Source organism: Camelina sativa, chromosome 18 (genome assembly GCF_030686135.1).
Source record: "Camelina sativa cultivar CO46 ecotype springtype chromosome 18, ASM3068613v1".
In the NCBI taxonomy this organism is placed as follows: Eukaryota; Viridiplantae; Streptophyta; class Magnoliopsida; order Brassicales; family Brassicaceae; genus Camelina; species Camelina sativa.
Genome location: NC_141897.1, coordinates 19,595,152 through 19,616,513, shown reverse-complemented (window position 1 = coordinate 19,616,513; position 21,362 = coordinate 19,595,152). Strand labels below are relative to the sequence as shown.

Genomic DNA, 21,362 nt, shown 5'->3' with positions numbered 1-21,362 from the left:
AATTCCATAAAAGCTAAATTATATAGTAATTAATTACAGTTAGTGGAATTACATTATAATTTTCTTTTGTTAACAATGGGATCCCAAATATTTTTTATTGTCAATCTTATAAAATCACAGTCTGAATTAATCTCTTGGATCCAAAAACAAGAACGAGCACTTACAGTTTAATTATAATCTCACGACTCAGCCACCTTTTTGTTCACTTATTACTAATTCCTGAACCCTAATTTGTTTAGTTCTTCTTCGTCGTCGTCCAAAGGTTTCAGATTCTCTCTCTCGATATCCAAAGTTTGTAAAATCGAGGATGAGAGAATCGAAATCGGCCAAGCTGAATCAGCTGCAACAACAACAAGAAAGTTACCAGAATGTTCACTTGTCTCCCTCGAAGTTAGCGAAATTGTTCGATCCCGATGCTTCTTGGGACAAGGTACTTCAAATCAACACCTCTCCTTCTTCCTCCGGCTATCTCGAAGCTCCTTTTGACTTTTTTTTTGTTCACTTGTTCTTCTTCTTTTTTTTTTTTAATGAAAATTTGAGTCTTTATTGTAATTAATTAAGCTTCATAGTCGATCTTACTGAACCAAGTAAGAAAAATAAATACTTGATCCGATCTTACACTTCAATTTGTGAAATTGAGCTCTCTTGCTAATTTTTTTTGAGTTGTTTGTTTGGGTATGTATGATGAATTGGATTATGGTTTGTTGTTGATGATGATGATGATGATGGTGATGCAGGATCAATTGGGAGATGTGTTGCATTGGATTAGACAAGTGGTTGGATTGATCTGTGGATTGTTATGGGGCTCTATTCCTCTTGTTGGTGGCATTTGGATCATTCTGTAAGTCTTCGTTCTAAAAACACTTATACCAACTAAGGTCGCAACTGTTTCATTAGCATATATGGGAAGGAGTAGTTGGGTTGTTCCTTAGAGCTTGTTTGATCACATTGCTTTTAATACCTCCATGGTTAGCAAACCTTTGTGATATGATGGACTAATGATGGGGTTTTTTTGCAGGTTTTTGGCAATATCCTCAGGGATCGTTTACGGTTACTATGCAATGATTCTCAAGGTTGATGAAGAAGATTTCGGAGGCCATGCAGCTTTACTCCAAGAGGGTCTCTTTGCGTCACTTACTCTCTTTTTGGTATGTTTGTTTTTCATCTTAACAGTACAAACTCTTTTCTTTAACACTAATTGTTTGTTTATGGTTTAACAGAAGAATATGTTTCATGTTCTGTTTTCAGCTCGCATGGATTCTTGTCTATAGCTTGGCACACTTCTGAACAAAGAAAGCTGAGCAACATTCTTTTTTTACTCAGCAGCGAATGCTCGTTCTCCATTACCTCAGAACTTTGGAACGGATCTCTGTTTTTTTTTGGTTTTGTTTTTGTAAACTATCTGAAGAGACAAAAGGTTATAGTAACAATTTTATGAATCTTTTGAATGTTACAAAAGCTTTTCTAGTATCCCTTTTTACAATACACAATTGAGTAGAAACCATTCCCAAAAAAATCTTTCTTCTTTTGTCAGAATTATGTAAAGTTTGAACGCCGATCTCTCCTTGGCCGTGAAACAAGGTATATCCTGCCGTAAACCCATTTTCTACCCAATGGTGATGCAGATTTCTGAAGCAGTAAGAAAAAAACCCAACATTCATTAGCTACAGAGGAAGGCAGTGATTGGTTCACATTCAAACTACAACAATCGGCGTTCTAAATGTGAATGCAAAAGCAGTTGCAAATGATGCAAAATAAGGGAAAGATAGTTATTTTACCTCCACTTTAGTACGGAACTCCAGGGTGCACTCACAAACATGACAGTCGGCTTTGTGAGCTGATCGGTTTGATTGATCGGATCTCACGAATGCAAAGACCTACATAAATTCATCAAACTCAAATGTAACAAGAACTGAAGACACAAAGATCTTGTAGTTATGTTGCTGCAAAAGAACTACGAGCAAAGATCTGAGTCAGATCATCTGACCTCTTCCCCACAATTTGGGCAGTCTCCTCTTAGAGCCGTTAAGTCATTTCTCCATAACCCTTTAAGTACCCTTACTGCAGACAACATTCTTTATCTCAGAAGAAGCAAATTATAGCTATTACCAGATTATTTGTATTCTGGTACCTGCAGAAGAAGCAATCGGATATCCAAGAGCAGGTCCTAGCAGAATGAGAAGGATGCCGTTCAACTTTGACAAAAGAGGCACAGAAGATGACAACTGGCCGCTATAGACAAGCCCTGAGTCAAACGGATCTCCTCCATAGACTAGGCCGAGGCCATAGAACGTGGGCAAAACGCAAGCCGAGCTACCAAATAAGAAAATCAAGATCCATATGGTAGCTAACAGCAGAACTTGTGATGCATCATCCTGTCCTACAAGGATTTATCTCAACATCAGCCCTTGACAAAAACATTGTTCACCAGCAAAAGAATGATCCTATAACTGTGAAGCAATGTCTTCCCCTCTATATGACAAGTGGTAAAGACAAACTGACCAAGACAAACTTAACAATGCATAAACTGACCAAGATGCGAGCGGAATCTCAGACTCAGGCAATATTCAGGGAACTATATCATTGCAAGGATCTTATGTCTCACAAGCAACTACCTACCTTGAGAACACAACTGACCTTGTAAAGCTATCAGTAAACAAGTCCAAATCTCAAGGATTGATAAAATTGCAAGCCCCAACTATTTCACACATGATAATTTGGAAACAAGAATAACGGCATTGTACCTCTGCATCAGCATATGTTGACTGCCGCAAGAGGCTGCACCGAGGGTACTTGACTACAGATTTCGAACCATACCACCGCAACTTTAGCTGCAACAGTTGCAGAAAGCAAGTCCAACATCACTTAGCTACAAACTATATTAACCTTAAGTAGATACATAAGAAGCATATACTAACAGATAGCATACCTCTACTCGGTCAAACATGTCATCAACTATCAAAGGCTTGCCATTGTAGTACGCATCCTTAGCCTATACACAGTATAAATCAAGAAGACTTCAATATCCATAGATTTTTAAGCCAAAAAGATCAATCAAAATGACCATACTCGAAAAATTCATCACAATTCATAAATTTCATAGGATTCACTTAAGATTTAAGAATTCAAGAACTGAGTACTTTCACAGACTCACTCACAGGTTCAAAAGAAGCAAATTTTAGGAGCAAAAACATGATATTATCAATTTCTGAGAGTAATGCACACACACACACACACACACACTCAATCACAGAGACGAATTCAAAGAGCCAAAAACAAATTTTTTTAGTAGGCGTACTTGGCGATAAAGAGCTTCAAGCGTTTCTTTGCGAGCTGAATCAATCGGACCAACGAAGATACAAGAAGGACCTTCCTCACGAGAGGTAGGTGCGGTTAAACCACCACCGTGGCCACGAGTTCTAGTAGAGATCCGAACAGAGAAAGGAACACCAGCTCGATTAATCAACCTGGAAAGCTCAACAATCGAAGAAGAACCAATGAGCCGAGGCCTAATCGAAGTGCAAGTCCCCGCCATGATGAACCACAAACAAAACCAAAATATCTTCTGTTCTTCTGATTCGCCGGAATCAAAAATTGAAAAGACAAAGAGACAAAGCGTGTGGTCGGACACGGTTGTGCCGAGTGAGATTGTGGCCACACGTTACGGTTCGGCGCGTGCACGCAACATACTACCTTAGTACGTTTCTGTGATTAATGGATAAAAATTATGTGATTAGACGAGAATACCCTTTAAAGCGGTGATTCGGTTTTTGGCGGGTTATATATTGAAAGCACACCGTTTTGTAAACAACGATATCTGCAAAAAGATGTGCGTCTGCCGGGAGTCGAACCCGGGTCTATTGCTTGGAAGGCAATTATCCTAACCGTTGGACTACAGACGCTTTTTGCTTGATGATGTCTATTTAATATTGTAGTCTATTAACAAAAGGGATCGATTAATCATACCATACTTTGCCCTTGTTTATATGTTAAGACTCGATTAATCAAATCAAACAACACAATGACACATTCATAAGTTGTTTCTGGATTTAAACCATTGAAGAAACAAATCCAATTCGGTTCAACAAGTTTGAAAACCAAGCACAGTTTTATAGTAGTAGCAAAATAGCAAACCTAATTCAAACTGATAGATTAAACAAAAAGAGAGGTCATTTCCTAAGGCTCGGTCACAGTTGTTACTTGAATTAAGACCTCAAGGCCTCTTTCGCTTGTTCTTCATAGCAGCAAGACTCGACCTTATCTTCAAAATCACGTCTGTTACTTCCCCCATCGTTGCCTTTCGGTTTTCCTCATAGTTCCAAAGCTCCACAATCACATAGCCGCCACTGGCGTTGTGTTCCTCAATCTCTAGTTTTGCTCTTACCACTTCATTATGAACTTCTTCACCGTACTTGCTCTTCAGCTTTCGAAGCTTCTCATCGTTTTTGTCCACCACTCTCTGCATTTCACATTTGGATTCTTGAGATAATATGTAAAAAGAAATATCTCTTTTGAGATTTGAAAGTTGAGTCCTAAGTTAAAGTTCAAACCTTTGCTGTTCCATCAGAATCTTCGATTTTAAATGGACTCCATTGCACATCTCCTATGTTTGCTTCCCACACTGAACACAACTGCATAGCCTTAATCTCTGCTCTTGATCTTGGAACTTTAAATTTCTTCATCACAGCAGGTAAGAACGGTTCAGGGTTTAATTGCCCCATTCTTTTCACTCTTATCTTCTCTCCCTTCATCAATTCTTCATTCGCATTCCACAGCTGCTCATCAAAGTAATACCACTAGTTAAAAGAGCAAGCCAAAGACTTTGGAACATAGAGATTTAGAAGGTTTTGGCACCTGTATCATCTCTTTACGAGCTTCTTGATACTCATCGTTGGTCGCACGCTCTTTTTGTGTCAGAGCCATCATTTTCTCATGGAGAGCTGTTTCTCGAACCTCAAGCTCAATCTTAGTTTTGGCAATGTTCTCCACAATATCTCCATCTCCATCACTCCCCACCATATGCTTCATTACATTGGTCGTACCTTTCAGCTTCTCTATCTCCAACTCCAGCTCTTGCGTTTCATTTAGCTTTGCTTCCATTTCCATTATCCTATGATGAAGCTTCTCCTTCTCTTTCTGCAAAAAAATTATGTTTGAGAGACCCAAAATTTGAACATGGAGGCTTAGTTGTTACTTGTTCATGAATATAATACAGTCCATCTAAACAACTACCTGGTGCTTTTTTGCAAGTTTCATAGCTTCCTCATTCGCTTCATTCTGCTCCCACATAGCCTTTTGATTCTACAACAACGACAAAAAGGTGACAGATAAGTGTCTTTGTGATCATTTCGTTCTAATCTACAAGAATGCATAATCACCAGTTCTCTTTCGAGTCTGGATCTCCTCATCTCTTCTTCGTTTATGTATGCACGTTGCTCGATCTGTTTTGCACGCTCCTCCAGCATCTCCCTCTTTGCCTCTAGCTCTGCCATAGACTTCTGATGTCCTCCCAGAATCTGATCATACAAACCTTGCATACTCGTTTGCATCTTCTCAATCCCTTCTCATATCAAGAAGACACACAAACAAACCAAAATGCACTCAGCAAGAAAACACAAACAGATTAATGTTTTAAAAGCTTAAAGGAGATGTTTCTTTTACCTTCTTGGTAGGTTTTGTTCAAAAGAACGTTATGCAATTCCAAACTCTCCAAACAACGGGTTGTCTCATCAACTTTCTGCTCAAGCTCTTCCTTACATTTCTTCTTCATCTTAATGGACTCAGACATGCTCTCAACGAGGTGAACCATTTTCCTCTCGTCTTCTTCCTGAAGCTGCGAGATACTTTTCAGATCTCTCTTCTTCTTAACATTCTTTCCAACAATATCACTTCGATTATAATCTTCCTCTCTCGCAACCCATCCATAAAGCTTATCATCTCTAAAGCGAATACCTTTTTTTATCAAAGAAAGAGAACTCATTGTCAAGAAACCAATCAAATACAACTATGAAATCAAAACACTATAAAACTCTGAAACAAGCTTTCACCTTTATCCCAATCTCTCTTCCCATGACGGTCTGACTGAAAACTCCTTTCAAACTTCATGGCGCATTCAAATCCTTTAAAATCTTTAGCGAATTCAACCAAAGCATAACCAGAATGTCCCTTGAAATCCCAAATGGGTTGAACTCTTGTTGGATTAAACCCTTTCACAGTCAGCTCGTCACGCAACGTTGAACCGCTTTTCCCTACTCTCCGACCAGATGGTTCAACCTCCGTTGGTATGTTGGCTACAAGACCAACCCATGGCCACACAAATTTATCTTCAGAACAGTCCTTGTTTGAATCTTCAACCGGAAATTTCTGCTTTTGTTGATTCTTCTCCATCTTAAAGCTGCAACAAAGAAGATTATCAAATGAGATCTTATCTCCACAAACCATAATCAAACACAGGAAACATGATACAGAAAAGATCCTCACAAAGGAGAAAGACACCACCTTTTTGGGTTTTTATCAGGAAGAAAAAAAACAGAGAGAAATGTATGATTCACAGTTAAATAAAGGTCAAGTTCTTATGTAACATACAGAAACTTAAAATCGAAGTAGGATACCAAAAAAAAATGTAACTTGATGTGAAGAACACAGGAAAAAAACCCACTCTTTTTTTCTGGGTTTTATTAGAAAAAAAAAAAAAATCAGAAAGGAGACTAGTTCATGGCTAATATTAGTGAAAAATCACTTCTTTATAACACCCAGATGCTAGAAATTGAAGAAAACACAGAAATAAGAGATTTGTTACGTGTACGGATGGAGAACCAAAACTTTTTTTTCTCAAGAAAAAAAAACTCTTGCAAGCAAAGTCAGGCTTTTAGACGATTCAAATTCCCCAAAAAAAAAATGAGAGTCGAAATCATAGTAAATAAAAAAGCAGAGACCTTATTTTGTTTGTTTTCCTGTGTTATTCTGCTTGGTGGAGTCGGTCACAAAAATAGCGTGTTATGTAGTTTTCTCTCCCAAATTTGCTTTTGAAGAGACAGAGCGTCGAGTGAGTAGACTCAGCAGTGGCAATACTGTAAATTGTGGGAAACAGAGAGGGCAATATATAATCGAAAACCAACAAAAACTTAAAAACCAATCCTTTTCACTTTTTATTTAAAACCTTGGGGCACAAGACTAAAACGGAAGCCTCTTGTATACAGAGAAGAGAAGGTTAGAAGTCCAAGAATTACTAAATTTAGATGATGGGAGAACTCCAATAGCCTTTTCAATAATTTATTGCAGATAATAAATTGGGCTCAAAATAGTTACAAACTTAAAAGCAACGTTGAAATCTCTATTTTGCTTTTGACCAACTGGAAAAAGATCTGATCCGTCAACTTTGAATGAACACCGTTTGAGTGGTTAAAAAACCAATCAATGCGTCTGCCGGGAGTCGAACCCGGGTCTATTGCTTGGAAGGCAATTATCCTATCCGTTGGACTACAGACGCTTCATGCCTTTCAAGCATTTTATTTAATCTATTTTTCAAGTATTATGTTATTTTGCATTGCCACGCCAATTCGCCATGCCTTTCATTAGTTCTTGAGAAGAGGACATGAACGTTGTGAAAGGTACGATATTTTCCTAAACACAAGTTTTAAAAAACTTTGGATCAGAAGAAAAATAATGCTCCATATCAAAATGTCCGATTAAGTTTTCTCTAGGTACGACACGTCTTCATATTCATCACTCATCAGTCAAAAAAGCAAATGGCCATATCCCATTATCATATTCTTCCTAAAAGAACTAAAAAGAATTGTAGTACACATAAGTTGATGAATGAAGACTACTAAACAAGCATCTATTTATCTTTCAGTTGATGCAACTACCCAAATTTCTCCCACAATGTAGTCATAGTCTTCACAACGACAGTTTGCTTGGGTTCCGGTTTGTGATAAAGGTAAAACGCAGTGCTCCAATTTTGTCTCACTGAGTCTTGAACCTTGACGTCCCCAATAATAGGTGTCCAAGCTTCTTCTCTGGTGTTTCCCATTGACCAGCTTACCTTCTCTGGTGGATTCTTAAAATCAAAGTCCAATGGCGGGGGTGGTGCTGGAGGCTCTTTAGCTTTTCTGCTGGCTCTATTGATACTTCCCTGGCCTTCAAAATGCTGCAAACACACAAGATTCAATACGTATCACGGCTTTGAAACAGGCAGTAAAAAGGTTTAAACTTTTAAACAAGTTAACTCACGTCTGAATGGAAATCTGTATTCTCTGCTTTCTTGGCGCCTTTCTTAGAGGTTCCATGTTCTAAGTAGTAGAGTACCTCAGTCCTGGACCGAAACTTACGGCCTGTATTTGGTTCGTAATAGTACTGCAAAACCCGGATAAGACAATGTCTATAAGTCTACCTATCAATATCTAAACATGTCATATTAACATCAGGGTATAATAAGAAACCACCAAAACTTCATCTTTCAATCACAATATAAACCAACCAAACCATTTAAATCCACCAGTAAGGCAAACTAACATTAATCACAATGATAATGTGTATGAACATTAACAAAACTAAGCAGAACCAACCACATCATTTCACTACAACATTACACTTGACATGACATATTAGCATCAGAGTATAAGAAATCATCAAAACTTCATCTCTTCAATCACAATAAGTACCAAACCAAACCATTGAAATCCACCAGATAAGGCAAACTAACTTTAATCACACTGATAAAGCGTATGATTAGAACCAACAACATCATTTCACAAGAACATTACACTGACACTACTTAAAGGCAAGATTTTTATTCACTGAATCTAATACATAGTTCCATACGATTAAGAACCACATGAATTGATCTAAATAACATTTTTGCAGCGATGAATCCAAATGCTAAACCAAAGAGAACAACATCAATCAAAAGAATCCCACAATCTATAAATTCCAAGCAACAACACAGCTCAAACCAAATAGAGAAAGGAGAGTAAAGCTGAGACTTTTTTATTACTAACCTTATCAACCGAACCAGCTGTAGCACCAGAGGTTCGAACCTTATCTTCAACTCTCCAACCAGAAGGCAACCAATTATCTCCAGGCGCCGCACGTTTCCGCGACTTAGACTCCGCCTGTTGACCCGAACTATCCAGCGATGGATTCATCTGATCCGTACCGTTAGCCATCCCAATGCGTACGCTCTCTCCCGAACCAGAAACTCCGATTCCTCCCTGAACCGATCGCCGCTTCGCACTATTACCTAGGGTTCCGTCACCGGCGGAGGAGGAAATGAAGGCTCCGGAAGCGAGAAGTGGATCGGGAGGAAAATCTCCGGGCACAGAATCTGACATACGAATTAGGGATTGGGATTTGTATTCTTCACCCAATGAGAGAGCAATGAGATTGCAAAAAAGGCAACAATCTCGAGAAAAGAGAAGAAACAAAAAAAAAAGTAGTCTTTTGAAGATGGGAGAGATTGAGGGGAAATTATTCTGTTTCTGGGTTTTTGAATTCGGTTCGGTTGAACCGAAATTAGAATTTAGCTAAACCATCCTATTCTATTATTACGCCAATTTTATTAGTTTAAATAACAAATCTTATAATTAAATTAATTTGTTTATAATACAATGGGAGTGAAAGGTTACGGAAGCAAGAGTATGCTTAGTTGAAAAATTAACATAGAGAGACTATTCAAAAAAACAAAAAAAAAAAAACCAATGTGTCTTGTATTGGTATGCATAATTAATAACTCTTTTTAGTGCTTTTTCTTTGAGTTTAGTTGCTTCAAATAAAAATTACAAAGAAACAATTTGAGTGAAGAAATATGTTGGAAAAAAATGCAAAAAAAATACTCAAATTTGGTGATTCCATGAATTGTGATTAGAAGCACTTCCTATGCACAATTGATGGTCCAGATTCATCGTACTCTGCTTTTGCAATCCACATCTGTCATATTTTCAAACACATAACAAAATGAGTATATCAAAGACCAAATAAAAAATTATGGATTATAATAAGATGTTATTTAAGATGATGTCTTCACCTGCTGGAAAGTGCTGAGTGAAGCCAATATAGAGCCACCGATCCATACACTGTACTTCCTCTCAGGTGGAGCCACGACCTTAATCTTCATACTACTCGGAGCCAAAGCCGTAATCTCTTTGCTCATTCTATCACCAATCCCACCAAACATTGTTGTTCCACCACTTAGCACAATGTTTCCATACAAATCTTTCCTAATATCCACATCACATTTCATGATAGAGTTATATGTGGTTTCATGGATTCCTGGATTTTCCATCCCGATCATTGACGGCTGGAACAGAACTTCAGGGCAACGGAACCTCTCTGCTCCAATGGTTATCACTTGTCCGTCGGGAAGCTCGAAGCTTTTCTCCACGGACGAGCTTGTCTTGGATGTCTCTAGCTCTTGCTCGTAGTCTAGAGCAATGTAAGAGAGCTTCTCTTTCATGTCTCTGACGATTTCACGCTCAGCAGTTGTGGTGAAAGAGTAGCCACGCTCTGTCAGGATTTTCATGAGGTGGTCTGTGAGGTCACGACCAGCTAGGTCAAGACGTAGGATTGCGTGTGGAAGAGCGTAACCCTCGTAGATAGGTACCGTGTGGCTCACACCATCTCCAGAGTCCAAAACAATACCTAACCAACAATTTGCAAAATGACCAATCAGGACTGTCCATAAAAGCATAACCAAACTAAACTGATTTTTTAATGACCAATTAGGGTCGTCCATAGTGTGTTACTGACCAGTTGTACGACCACTGGCATAGAGTGAGAGAACAGCTTGAATGGCAACATACATAGCAGGAGTGTTGAACGTCTCAAACATGATCTGAGTCATCTTCTCGCGGTTAGCTTTTGGGTTGAGAGGAGCTTCGGTTAAGAGAACCGGGTGTTCTTCAGGGGCAACACGAAGCTCATTGTAGAAAGTGTGATGCCAAATCTTCTCCATGTCATCCCAATTGTTAACAATTCCATGCTCAATTGGGTACTTGAGAGTCAAGATACCACGTTTTGACTGAGCCTCGTCTCCAACATAAGCATCCTTTTGTCCCATCCCAACCATCACACCCGTGTGGCGTGGACGGCCTACAATGCTCGGGAAAACCGCTCTTGGCGCATCGTCACCCGCGAATCCAGCCTAAACCGTACCGGAGAGAGAGAGAGAGAGAGAGATTTCAATTGAGTATTTTGTAGCATAGTCTCGTACGTGTGACATAGCATTTAGAGAGAAAAATTACCTTAACCATTCCAGTGCCATTATCACAAACAAGTGGTTGAATGTCTTCACCGTCCGCCATTGTTCAATTTCTATCTGTATATGAATCAAGACTATAAGAAAATGGATTCTAGTAGATTGATTATTCTCGTATCAACTTTTCTGGTTGTTGTCCATGTAAATAAATTGAAATCGTTACCAAGAAACAATGAAAATTGGTAAATAATAATCACCTGGTGACTTTAACGAGAAACTGGATCTTGAAACGCCCCGACCTTTTGAATGGGTTCAAAATTTCTGAATAAAAGGAAACGAGCTTTGCTTTATATCGCTCGACTGTAAACAGATCGTGGCCGTTAGTTTTTCGCTGGAGCCTATATCTAAGAGAGTTACGACACGTGTCCACCTATTTTTGGTAACACGACCGAAATTTATGGGTCGCCGGAAGAATCGTTACTGATTTGGGCTTCTAAATTATGGATCATTGAACTTTGTTACAACTATACTGCTTAATTTGATCGGTGTGGCTTGTTATGCATGGTGACGACGTTCATAAGTCACATTAAATATGATTTGTTTGGGTGCGAGAACATATATATGATTTTGAAACAACTAGTAACATATGTATTTAAGTAACATTTACATCAAAAAAAAAACATATTTAAGTTTAGCAGGTAAGATTAGGTATAGGAATTTATTTTTTAAGTTTTTTCAACCATGTATTACTTTCTTATTTATCTCGACTCTTGAGTGCTTATCAGGGTGCTTATGAACCCTTTGCCCCACTCCAGAAGAAATATGTCGACTGTTATGTCTATCAATGAACCACAAATATCATACTCAATCCCGAAAGATACTTTCAACATAGAGAAAAAGTAAGATTATAAAAACTTATAACAGAATAAAATTAAACGAATAATATGAGGGGAGACATGGGCATTTGCTGGGAAAAGATACTGGGCGGAGATTGAGAAAATGGTGTAATGATGATCAGATGTGGGGAAGCAACATAATTAAGCATGAGCATGAGATGTAATTATTTGGTATGAGAGTGCGTCTTCTGTATTTCATATTATTATACTATTGGTATTAACTCTCTTACCGTCCTTTTAATAAAAAATATACCAATCGAAGTTTATAAATGTGCATCTAGTATCAAAGGATGCATTTGCTACAAATTTAATTTTTTAGTTAACAACAAAAAGTGTTAAGTAGTACTAGTAGTTATTTTTTGAATAATTTTTAATGAGTATTTGTGTATATGCATGGCAGTGAAAATTGTGATTTTGTTTTTGAAAATCAGGGGGATAGGATTAAAACTAAAAATGAAAAATAAGGGTTATGGAACAGGCCTCAAGAAATAAGAAACTTAGGATGCGGTGAAACCCAAGCAATCTCAAATGGACCCCCGCACACCCCAGCATGGAGACATATTTGACATCTTTCCAATTATTATTTTTTCCATAAATTATTATTTTCATAAAGTTTATTACTAGAAAATAAATTTCCATAAAAGTTTTGGTGTCCACATTTCCTTACAAGATTTCGTTGGATATTAATGATTTTTAAGACACAAAATGATCATTTGTAAGGACAATCAAGTTGGTTGGAAAAAATGGAGTGACTGGTTCAGTAATTTTTTTACGTGCCATATAAAATGAGCTTATCGAATGGTTGTAGACCATCTTTGCTTTGGCCAATAAAAGTTCACTAATTAAATTAAAAGTTTTAATGATATTTGTTCAGGAATTACCGAGACGAATACAAATTTCAAAATTTATAAAACTCAAAAAGAATAGGGTTTAGATTACAACCTTATATATATCAATATAAAAATTCCGATCCGGACATATGTCGATGGAGAGTGGTTAAAAACAACGATATTATGAAATGAGAGTAAATGACAAAAAAGAAAAAAACGTACTGAAAATGCAAGAGCTATGTGATTTAACTTTTAAGACAGAACATCAAATCAACTTTATCTTTTTATTAGAAAATAAGTTTTTACAAGGTTTTTCCTTAACTTTATTTTCTAATCTTATTCTCTCTGGCCTAGATTGAATCTTCAAACTATTCTTTTTTGAAGTTTAAGATTCAAACGCTAAGATCTTTCAATTCATGAAGTGCTAATCGTTCTCAAGACTCAGCCTCCCATATTTATACTAATTGGACTTAGCCACACAATAGGCTAATTCCCAATTCTAATCAAACTAGAAATTGTTAATTTCCTTTTTACAATTTAGGTAATTAACAATTCTCATAAAACTTCCTTTTATCTTTATGTTAAGAAAGTCCTTAGTCTTCTAAATCTTTCTTGTCGCTTCTCGAGTTTTCTCTTGAACACTAAATAAATTTCCTTCTTCTTTAAATTGACCTTGCTGATCCACATCCTGTACTATTTTTGTTTTAGTACATCATCTATGTCAATAAATGCATCTTCAATCTCCCCCTTTTTAACCTTATGCTCCTTCAAGCATCCATGATCTATAATTTGCAGTAATACTAAACTTCACAAACTTATCAGAAAGTCTGATTGACAAGCATTCAAAGTTTAACACGAAACTGAAACATCCCAAAAACCAAGGTCTAAAAACAAAAGAAGTTCAACATTTAAAACAAACTGAAGAACAAACTATCTTGATGCTCCCCCGCAAACTGAGACATACTCCCCCATAAACTGATTCTTCTCCCCCTGCTTGAAGAGTATACAAGTTAAAAACCAATCAGAGCATCTTTGACATGGGATGATTCTGGGTCAATCGATGTACCACTCCGGATAGAGTCTGTAGTACTCGAGCTGTATCAATTAGAGCTCCATAAACAACCTCAGGATCATTCTGATCGATCAATGGCATACGAATGCTTCCAAGCTCAACATTAAGATAATTCTGACCAGGATTTGCAGCAGCAGGTGGTGCAGATGATATTGGTGGAACATAAAAAATAGGACACTCAAGGAACTTAGCAGCATAGGCCTTACCAGTGCGAGCATCTTTCCGATATGCTACAGGTTTGACAAACACTTCAGACTCAGTTGTCTCTATCTTCTTCTGATGCATAAGAACCTTAAAAATAGTCCTAGGAAACACTAACTACCGAGAACCATTCTTCTTAACAGTAGACAACTCAAACGCCTGATCATAAACCATTCATCCAAAGTCGAAGCGAATTCCTTTGAAAATTTTGTACACAAGCCTAGCTCGTTGCTCAGACACATGATTCCTATGAGACGATGGTATCCAGTTATAACCCGAGATGCTGAATAAAGCTCCAAACGCAGCTGGTAAATCTTTTGGATTCATATCTGCCCATGAAATATTATCTTCTCCACTCAGAATTTCAACAGTTTTACCAAGACTAAGTAATTCAGCATCTGCATCAGCTTGTTTTTCTGCTTTAGTCAAAGGTGATTGGCGAAATGCTCTGTTAATAGCAGCTGGAGAAAAATCATAAGAATACCCACGAACACTCACTACAACTCCACCTGTTGGCGCTTTGACTGGCAAACTAGCATAAAACTCAGCGATTACTTCTTTAACATAGCAAGGCAAATTTTCAACACAATTTGGTATACCCATTCTCTTAATCAAATCTAGAAAACCCCATTCATCCTTACACTTAAGATCCACAGAACGTTCCTCCGTAATTCCACGAGAAATAAAAATATTGTACCTTGATGAAGCTGTTGTATTAACCTTTGATTTAGATCTTGTACTCGGTTCCCCTGTTTTTCTTTTTCGAGAATCACGAACTCGAGTAGTCGAAATCCCACAAGGGTTCTCATTGAACTCGACTTCCTCCGATTCATTTAGATCAACATTACATGCCGTCACAAACGACTCACTCTCGTCCGATATTGTGTCTCTCGAAGATGAATCCTCCGAATACGGAACCAAACCTGGTGCATGTTCCAACTCCTCGATTTCTTCATCAATTAGATGTGGTTGATTTTTATCACCATCGGACCGATTCTCACACTTTCTTCTTCCGGAAATCAACCCACTTTGTGTTGCTCAAACCATTGCAATTTACACTCTCTTTTTTTCGACAAGCAAAAATTTAGGGTTTTTATTTTATATAGTTGTCTCTTCCTCTTCTTCGATAGCTACAAGATCTCCGATGATAAACCAATAAACCCTTTATTAAAAAGAAACAAAACAGCCCAAGCCCATAACTATACGATCCAAGCACAAAAACACCCAACTGGTCCACTATCAAAACAATTACTTCAATCAATCTTGAACCAGTTACTGTACCACAAAGGTACAATCAAATTCTGCACACTCCAATCAGATTTCTCAGCATCACAAATCTTTGATAATCTAGTGCTTTAGTGAAAAAATCAGCCAATGGCATCTCTGTAGACATATGATCAATCTGAACCTCTTTGTTCTCAACAAGTTTTCTAATAAAATGATGTCTCACATCAATATGCTTTGTCCTTGAATGTTGTACATGATTCTTTGACAAATCGATGGCACTTTGGTTGTCACATAAAACTTGAAGGATTCCTGAATCCATGCCATAATCTGCAGACATTTGCTTCATCCAAAGTAATTGAGTGCAGCAACTTCCCATAGCTGTTGATAATGATGCAGAATTCTGTTTCTTACTTAACCAAGAAATTAAGTTATTTCCCAAAAAGAAACAACCACCACTTGTACTCTTTCGATCATCCAGACTCCCAGCATAATCTGCATCACAATATCCTACTAAACTCGAATTTGACCCTTTTGACATTCAAAGACCGAGATCAAGGGTTTTGCTTGATATCTTGCACAAACTCCTATATTGTAGCATAAATCAGGTATGCTAGCAGTCAAATACAACAAACTTCCGATCATACCTGTATACAAGGTAACATCAACATCTTGCCCTTTCTCATCCTTTGTTAATTTCTTTGTCGTACTCATTGGAATGACCGCTTCTTTGCACTTATCTAGCTTAAACTTTGTTAGTAGCTTCCTTGCATAGGTACTTTGTGACACAAATATCCCCTCATCTGTTTGAGTGATCTGCAAACCCAGAAAGTACTTCAATTCTCCAACAAGACTCATTTCAAACTCTTGAGACATATTCTCCACAAACTTATTCACCAAATCTTGTGATGTGCTTCCAAAGATGATATCATCCACATAAATTTGTACAACCATGATGTTTTGCTCTCTGGTTAATACAAACAAAGTCTTGTCTACATTTCCTCGTTCATAACCTTGCTGTAATAAAAAGTTAGTCAACCTTTCATACCATGCCTTTGGAGCTTGTTTCAAACCATATAAGGCTTTCTTTAGATTACAAACATAATCTGGATTCTTTGGATCTTCAAATCCCTTAGGTTGTTCCACATATACTTTTTCCTGTAGAATTCCATTTAGAAAAGCACTCATAACATCCATCTGAAACACCTTGAAATTCATGATACACGCCATTCCTAGAAAAAATCTTATTGATTCAAGTCATGCTACTGGAGCAAATGTCTCCTCAAAATCAATTCCTTCAATCTGTGTATATCCTTGAGCCACCAATCTTGCCTTGTTTCGAACCACATTTCCATTCTCATCAGTTTTGTTCTTGAAAATCCATTCCGTCCCTATCACATTTACATTGTTACGTCGTGGAACTAACTCCCATACCTCGTTTCGCTCAAATTGCTCTAACTCCTCTTCGATTGATATAATCCATGAATTATCATCAAGAGCTTCAAGATGATTCTTTGGTTCAAAGAATGAAACAAAACACTCAAAGTGAACTTTTTCCCAGCTTGCAAAGTTGCTCTCCATTTTCTTAAAATCAATCTTAACACCTCTGGTTTTCATACCTTCTCTGAGATCCCCTATAACATCTGATGCAGAGTGATTTTTATGAATCTGCAGCGAAGGTTCTTGGCTTTTGATCAACTTTTCTTCAGATTTGATGTCAGCTTCCACTTCTTCTAGTCTACTTGTACCCAAATCTTCTGAATCACTGTTAGATTCATCTCCAGTCCATTGATTAAAAGACAGATCATCAAAGACCACATTAACTGATTCTACTATGGTACTTAACCTTTTGTTGTAAATTCTGAAAGATGTACTACTTTCTGAATAACCAAGAAATAGTCCTTCATCACTCTTAGAATCAAATTTCCCGAGATAATCCTTGTCATTCAGGATGTAACACTTGCATCCAAATACATGAAAATAACTCAGATTTGGACTTTTGCCTTTCCACAACTCATATGGCATCTTGGTTGAGTTTTTCCTCACATGTACTCGATTTATGATGTAACACGCTGTATTTAATGCTTCAGCCCAGAATTTTTGTGAAACTCGATTTCCATGAATCATTGCTCGAGCCATTTCTTGCAAAGTTCTATTCTTCCTTTCAACCACTCCGTTTTGCTGAGGCATCCTAGGAGCAGAAAACTGATGTGATATGCCATGATTCTCACAAAATATTTTCATTGCTTCGTTTTGAAATTCACCACCATGGTCACTGTGTATTCTTTTAATTCCTCCTTTCTCATTTATGAGTTGTAAAGCCCAGATCCTAAAACTTTCCATAGTATCTGATTTCTCACGAATGAAGCGAACCCATGTGTATCTTGAATAATCATCAACTAGAACAAAAGCGTATTTCTTCCCAGATAAGCTCTCTGTTTGCATAGGCCCCATTAAATCAATGTGAACTAAGTCCAGAACATCTTTTGATTGCACATCAGGAACTTTCTTGTGTTGGATCTTCACTTGCTTTCCCTGATTAAATGGTCCACACATCATACGATCAACTCCTTTGATATGAGGGACCCCTCATACTATCTCATTATTGACCAAAGTTGTCAGATTTCTGACATCATATGTCCAAGCCTTTGATGCCACAAATTGAGATCATCTCTTGATGAAAAACACACATCTGAATTGCCATTCCACATGTAAAAGTTGTTTCCAGATCGTTTTCCTCTTAGCACAACATCATTCTCTTCGTTCGTAGCTTTGCAGTCAACTTTAGTAAATGATATTGTTAATCCTTCATCACATAATTGACTCACACTTATTAAATTTGCTTTCAAGCCTTGAACTAGGTATACATTCATTAGCTTAGGCAATGTAGTATCATCGGTTCTTCCTTTTCCTTGAATATCTCCATGACCACCATCACCAAATGTAACTTTACCACCTCTGATTTTCTGAAATCTTGTAAATAATTTTGTGTGCCGGTCATATGACGAGACAACCACTATCGAAATACCAAGGACTGTCATTATCTGGTTCTTCTGTAATCAATGTCATATTGCATCTGAAGTTTATACCTGAAGTAAACTTCGTGACTCCCCTTGATACACTCTGATATAGATATGACTTTCTTATCCAAATTTGTTTACGAAATCCATTCCAGAGGAACTTGCCTTGACGCTTGAGTCTTTGAACCTTTTCCCAGTATTTGTAACAGAAAGCTTTTATGTGTCCATGTCTCCCACAGTAAAAACACCCGACAACCGTACTTTGTTGATTGCTCACTGTATTTGTTACCGGAGTATTTAATCCACCTGAAACAAACTTGGTTCGTCCTGTATTACCAGCTGTTCGACTGTCAAATCCTAAGCCTCTATGAGTCTGTTCCGTTCTTCCATAGCTTAGAATCTCATCTAGTTGCTTAGTTCCTGCAAACATGTGAATCTTCTTATGTTGGGCATCAAGTTCTGTTTGCAACTTTGCAGATTTTCCTTTTTCTGCATCTAAATTGTTCTGTAGTTCTTCACACCTTTTAGACAAATTGAGTTTTTCTTTAATCAGTAACACACTTTCTTGGCTAAGCTTCCTTTTAGACTCTAATTCATCTTGTAGACAGTTAACCAAACTTGCAAGGCGATCCTTTTCTTTTATCAATTCTTGATTCTCTTTTCCAATTCTAATAAGTGCAGTTCGCACCTCATTATAGCTGTCTATTATTAATTCTTCTTCAGGTTCACCTTCTGAGTCTGAAACCTCCTCCCCATCTACGAACTCTGTAATACCCAGATATGCCACAAAATTCAGAATTTCTTCTTCACTGTCTTCCTCAGTATCCTCATCCATACTTAACAGAGATTTCTCCTTTCAACTTACACATTCTTCCTGGGTATGTCCTAAGTCTTTGCACATAGAACATTTGTTTTCTCTCCTCTTGACTGTAGGACATTCACGAATAAAGTGGCCAAAACCTTTACATTAATGACATTGCATCTCTGCCTTTTTTGTGAATTTGCTCTCTTCGCGAGTCTTCTTGTACGAAGTGAACCTTTTCTGACCTTGACCTTGTTCTACTCTTTTGAGTACACGATCGAATCTGCGAACAAAAAAACTGACGGGGTCATCATCTTCTATCTTGTCCTTGGTTTCACAGACCGTTAAAGTGACACCTTTAGCATTTTTAACTCCTCCCAATTCCAACTCATGAGCTTGTAGCATTCCTACTACTTCTGAAAAGGTCAAATCTTCGATTTTGTTTGATACACACAGCGCAGTTTTGTAAGCCATGAACTTTGTGGGTAGGCATCGGAGAAAATTTTTAACCAATTTATGATCCTTATATGTTTTCCCCAAGGGTTACAGCTTCCTGAGCCAAGGTACTGATTTTAGAACTAAAATCAGAAATTGATTCATGTTCTTCCATTCTCAGATTTTCAAAGCGAGACGCCAACATGTCTTTTCTGGAGCTTTGAACTTTCGATGTACCCTCATACTGGATTTGAAGAATATCCCATGCTTCTTTTGCTGTCTCACATCCTTGAATTAATTCAAATTGCTTCCTTCCTACGCTGCAGTGAATAGCTGTGAGAGCCCATGAGTTGTATTTTGACTTCTTCAGCTCATCTTCAGTCCAATCTTCCTACCTTTTTCATCCTTGATTGTTGGTTCTTCCCACTTCTCAAGAACTGTCTTCCAGGCAAGTCGATCTATTCCACCAATAATCGATTTCATCCTTGATTTCCAAAATCCATAGTTTCTGTCGTCAAGAATGACCTTGTTGTTGTTGAGAAGATCACCGTAGCTCTCCATCTTTTCCACAGGATCTCACCCGTACTAAATCCTTACAAGTGTTTGCTCTGATACCAATTGAAAACGCAAGAGCTATGTGATTTAGCTTTTAAGACAGAAAATCAAATCAACTTTCTCTTTTATTAGAAAATAAGTTCTTACAAGGTTTTTCCTTAACTCTATTTTCTAATCTTATTCTCTATAGCCTAGATTGAATCTTCAAACTATTCTTTTTTGAAGTTTAAGATTCAAATGCTAAGATCTTTCAATTCATGAAGTGCTAATCTTTCTCAAGACTCAGCCTCCCATATTTATACTAATTGGACTTAGCCACACAATAGGCTAATTCCCAATTCTAACCAAACTAGGAATTGTTAATTTCCTTTTTACAATTTAGGTAATTAACAATTCTCATAAAACTTCCTTTTATCTTTATGTTAAGAAAGTCCTTAGTCTTCTAAATCTTTCTTGTCGCTTCTCGAGTTTTCTCTTGAAAACTAAATAAATTTGCTTCTTCTTTAACTTGATTCTGCTGATCCACATCCTGTACTACTTTTGTTTTAGTACATCATCTATGTCAATAGATGCATCTTCACGTACCAAATCTACAACCTCTTCCAAACCATATCGGTGTCAAATGTCAATGAAGGAACGTAGGAATCAGTCATACGACCTTTTTACAAGATGCCTTAATTAATACTTGGCCAAATTAATGCAGCGATTTATGTATATATAAACACTTAGGTGATCATCTTTATCTATGATAATTAATGTAAACTGTAATAATTTGTATACTTTTCATAACTAAAACCCATGTTGTTTTCAAATTAAAGATAAGAAAACTCTAACTAAAACCCATATGTAATACTATCGATCCTCGATCGTTATTATTTAAGTGTGAATCGTGGATCGGTCTACGTATAATATGTAAGCTTATATTAGCGTTTATGATTTAAAGAGTAACATCAGGATCAGATGAAAGCTAAAACAATTAATAAGAAATTAAGAATATTAGATTAAAGATGGAAAAAGCTTAAAAGGTTAATAGATTCCATAAAAGAAGCAGTAGATCTTAGTTAATCACGTGACTTGATTTTGACGAATCAAAAAGTTAAGTATACGAGTCACATGAGCTTTATTATGGAAAA

General features: G+C 37.2%; 4 protein-coding genes, 2 non-coding genes and 2 pseudogenes across 8 annotated transcripts; 1 reads left to right on the top strand and 7 right to left on the bottom strand.

Moving 5' to 3' along the window:
- The first annotated feature begins 44 nt into the window (after window positions 1-44).
- On the top strand, window positions 45-1,470 carry LOC104762053 (uncharacterized). The gene is made up of 4 exons (XM_010485262.3): window positions 45-430; window positions 738-841; window positions 1,019-1,148; window positions 1,249-1,470. The coding sequence occupies exons 1-4, from the start codon at window positions 308-310 to the stop codon at window positions 1,285-1,287; spliced, it is 396 nt and encodes a 131-aa protein (XP_010483564.1). The 5' UTR covers window positions 45-307; the 3' UTR covers window positions 1,288-1,470.
- LOC104762054 (uncharacterized) lies at window positions 1,419-3,720 on the bottom strand. The gene is made up of 7 exons (XM_010485263.3): window positions 3,299-3,720; window positions 2,930-2,992; window positions 2,745-2,831; window positions 2,132-2,375; window positions 1,988-2,061; window positions 1,779-1,877; window positions 1,419-1,629 (listed from the first exon to the last, which is right to left on the bottom strand). The coding sequence occupies exons 1-7, from the start codon at window positions 3,533-3,535 to the stop codon at window positions 1,537-1,539; spliced, it is 897 nt and encodes a 298-aa protein (XP_010483565.2). The 5' UTR covers window positions 3,536-3,720; the 3' UTR covers window positions 1,419-1,536.
- A 110-nt stretch (window positions 3,721-3,830) lies between these two features.
- On the bottom strand, window positions 3,831-3,902 carry TRNAG-UCC (transfer RNA glycine (anticodon UCC)). Its single transcript has one exon. It is a non-coding gene; the product is annotated as a tRNA-Gly (tRNA).
- A 127-nt stretch (window positions 3,903-4,029) lies between these two features.
- Window positions 4,030-7,126, bottom strand: LOC104762052 (protein INVOLVED IN DE NOVO 2-like). 2 transcript variants are annotated; one of them, XM_010485260.3, is made up of 8 exons: window positions 6,936-7,126; window positions 6,048-6,394; window positions 5,662-5,952; window positions 5,379-5,560; window positions 5,233-5,301; window positions 4,855-5,136; window positions 4,551-4,775; window positions 4,030-4,459 (listed from the first exon to the last, which is right to left on the bottom strand). In XM_010485260.3, the coding sequence occupies exons 2-8, from the start codon at window positions 6,385-6,387 to the stop codon at window positions 4,214-4,216; spliced, it is 1,635 nt and encodes a 544-aa protein (XP_010483562.2). In that variant the 5' UTR covers window positions 6,388-6,394; window positions 6,936-7,126; the 3' UTR covers window positions 4,030-4,213. The 2 variants fall into 2 exon arrangements, with proteins under 2 accessions (XP_010483562.2, XP_010483561.2); XM_010485259.3 differs by lacking the exon at window positions 6,936-7,126 and adding an exon at window positions 6,499-6,929.
- A 291-nt stretch (window positions 7,127-7,417) lies between these two features.
- On the bottom strand, window positions 7,418-7,489 carry TRNAG-UCC (transfer RNA glycine (anticodon UCC)). The gene has a single exon. It is a non-coding gene; the product is annotated as a tRNA-Gly (tRNA).
- A 274-nt stretch (window positions 7,490-7,763) lies between these two features.
- On the bottom strand, window positions 7,764-9,444 carry LOC104762049 (methyl-CpG-binding domain-containing protein 6-like; annotated as a pseudogene). The gene is made up of 3 exons (XR_015589129.1): window positions 9,000-9,444; window positions 8,233-8,355; window positions 7,764-8,149 (listed from the first exon to the last, which is right to left on the bottom strand). The product of XR_015589129.1 is annotated as a methyl-CpG-binding domain-containing protein 6-like (transcript).
- A 110-nt stretch (window positions 9,445-9,554) lies between these two features.
- LOC104762051 (actin-12) lies at window positions 9,555-11,567 on the bottom strand. Its single transcript, XM_010485258.3, has 5 exons — window positions 11,452-11,567; window positions 11,241-11,314; window positions 10,747-11,140; window positions 10,025-10,638; window positions 9,555-9,927 (listed from the first exon to the last, which is right to left on the bottom strand). The coding sequence occupies exons 2-5, from the start codon at window positions 11,298-11,300 to the stop codon at window positions 9,862-9,864; spliced, it is 1,134 nt and encodes a 377-aa protein (XP_010483560.1). The 5' UTR covers window positions 11,301-11,314; window positions 11,452-11,567; the 3' UTR covers window positions 9,555-9,861.
- A 7,837-nt stretch (window positions 11,568-19,404) lies between these two features.
- LOC104763577 (uncharacterized) lies at window positions 19,405-20,235 on the bottom strand (annotated as a pseudogene).
- Between the last annotated feature and the right edge of the window lie 1,127 nt (window positions 20,236-21,362).

What these genes read in the sequence shown, in the direction of transcription:
- LOC104762053 (XM_010485262.3), top strand. Translation starts at nt 308, where the DNA reads ATGAGAGAATCGAAATCGGCCAAGCTGAATCAGCTGCAACAACAACAA. An exon ending in CCGATGCTTCTTGGGACAAG is followed by an intron (nt 431 to 737) that starts GTACTTCAAATC and finishes ATGGTGATGCAG; the next exon opens with GATCAATTGGGAGATGTGTT. An exon ending in CGTCACTTACTCTCTTTTTG is followed by an intron (nt 1,149 to 1,248) that starts GTATGTTTGTTT and finishes TTCTGTTTTCAG; the next exon opens with CTCGCATGGATTCTTGTCTA.
- LOC104762054 (XM_010485263.3), bottom strand. Translation starts at nt 3,535, where the DNA reads ATGGCGGGGACTTGCACTTCGATTAGGCCTCGGCTCATTGGTTCTTCT. An exon ending in TTGAAGCTCTTTATCGCCAA is followed by an intron (nt 2,993 to 3,298) that starts GTACGCCTACTA and finishes TACTGTGTATAG; the next exon opens with GCTAAGGATGCGTACTACAA. An exon ending in ACATGTTTGACCGAGTAGAG is followed by an intron (nt 2,832 to 2,929) that starts GTATGCTATCTG and finishes CAACTGTTGCAG; the next exon opens with CTAAAGTTGCGGTGGTATGG.
- LOC104762052 (XM_010485260.3), bottom strand. Translation starts at nt 6,387, where the DNA reads ATGGAGAAGAATCAACAAAAGCAGAAATTTCCGGTTGAAGATTCAAAC. An exon ending in GAAGAGAGATTGGGATAAAG is followed by an intron (nt 5,953 to 6,047) that starts GTGAAAGCTTGT and finishes TGATAAAAAAAG; the next exon opens with GTATTCGCTTTAGAGATGAT. An exon ending in CTCGTAAAGAGATGATACAG is followed by an intron (nt 4,776 to 4,854) that starts GTGCCAAAACCT and finishes TTTGATGAGCAG; the next exon opens with CTGTGGAATGCGAATGAAGA.
- LOC104762051 (XM_010485258.3), bottom strand. Translation starts at nt 11,300, where the DNA reads ATGGCGGACGGTGAAGACATTCAACCACTTGTTTGTGATAATGGCACT. An exon ending in ATGGCACTGGAATGGTTAAG is followed by an intron (nt 11,141 to 11,240) that starts GTAATTTTTCTC and finishes GGTACGGTTTAG; the next exon opens with GCTGGATTCGCGGGTGACGA. An exon ending in CACTCAGCACTTTCCAGCAG is followed by an intron (nt 9,928 to 10,024) that starts GTGAAGACATCA and finishes AAAATATGACAG; the next exon opens with ATGTGGATTGCAAAAGCAGA.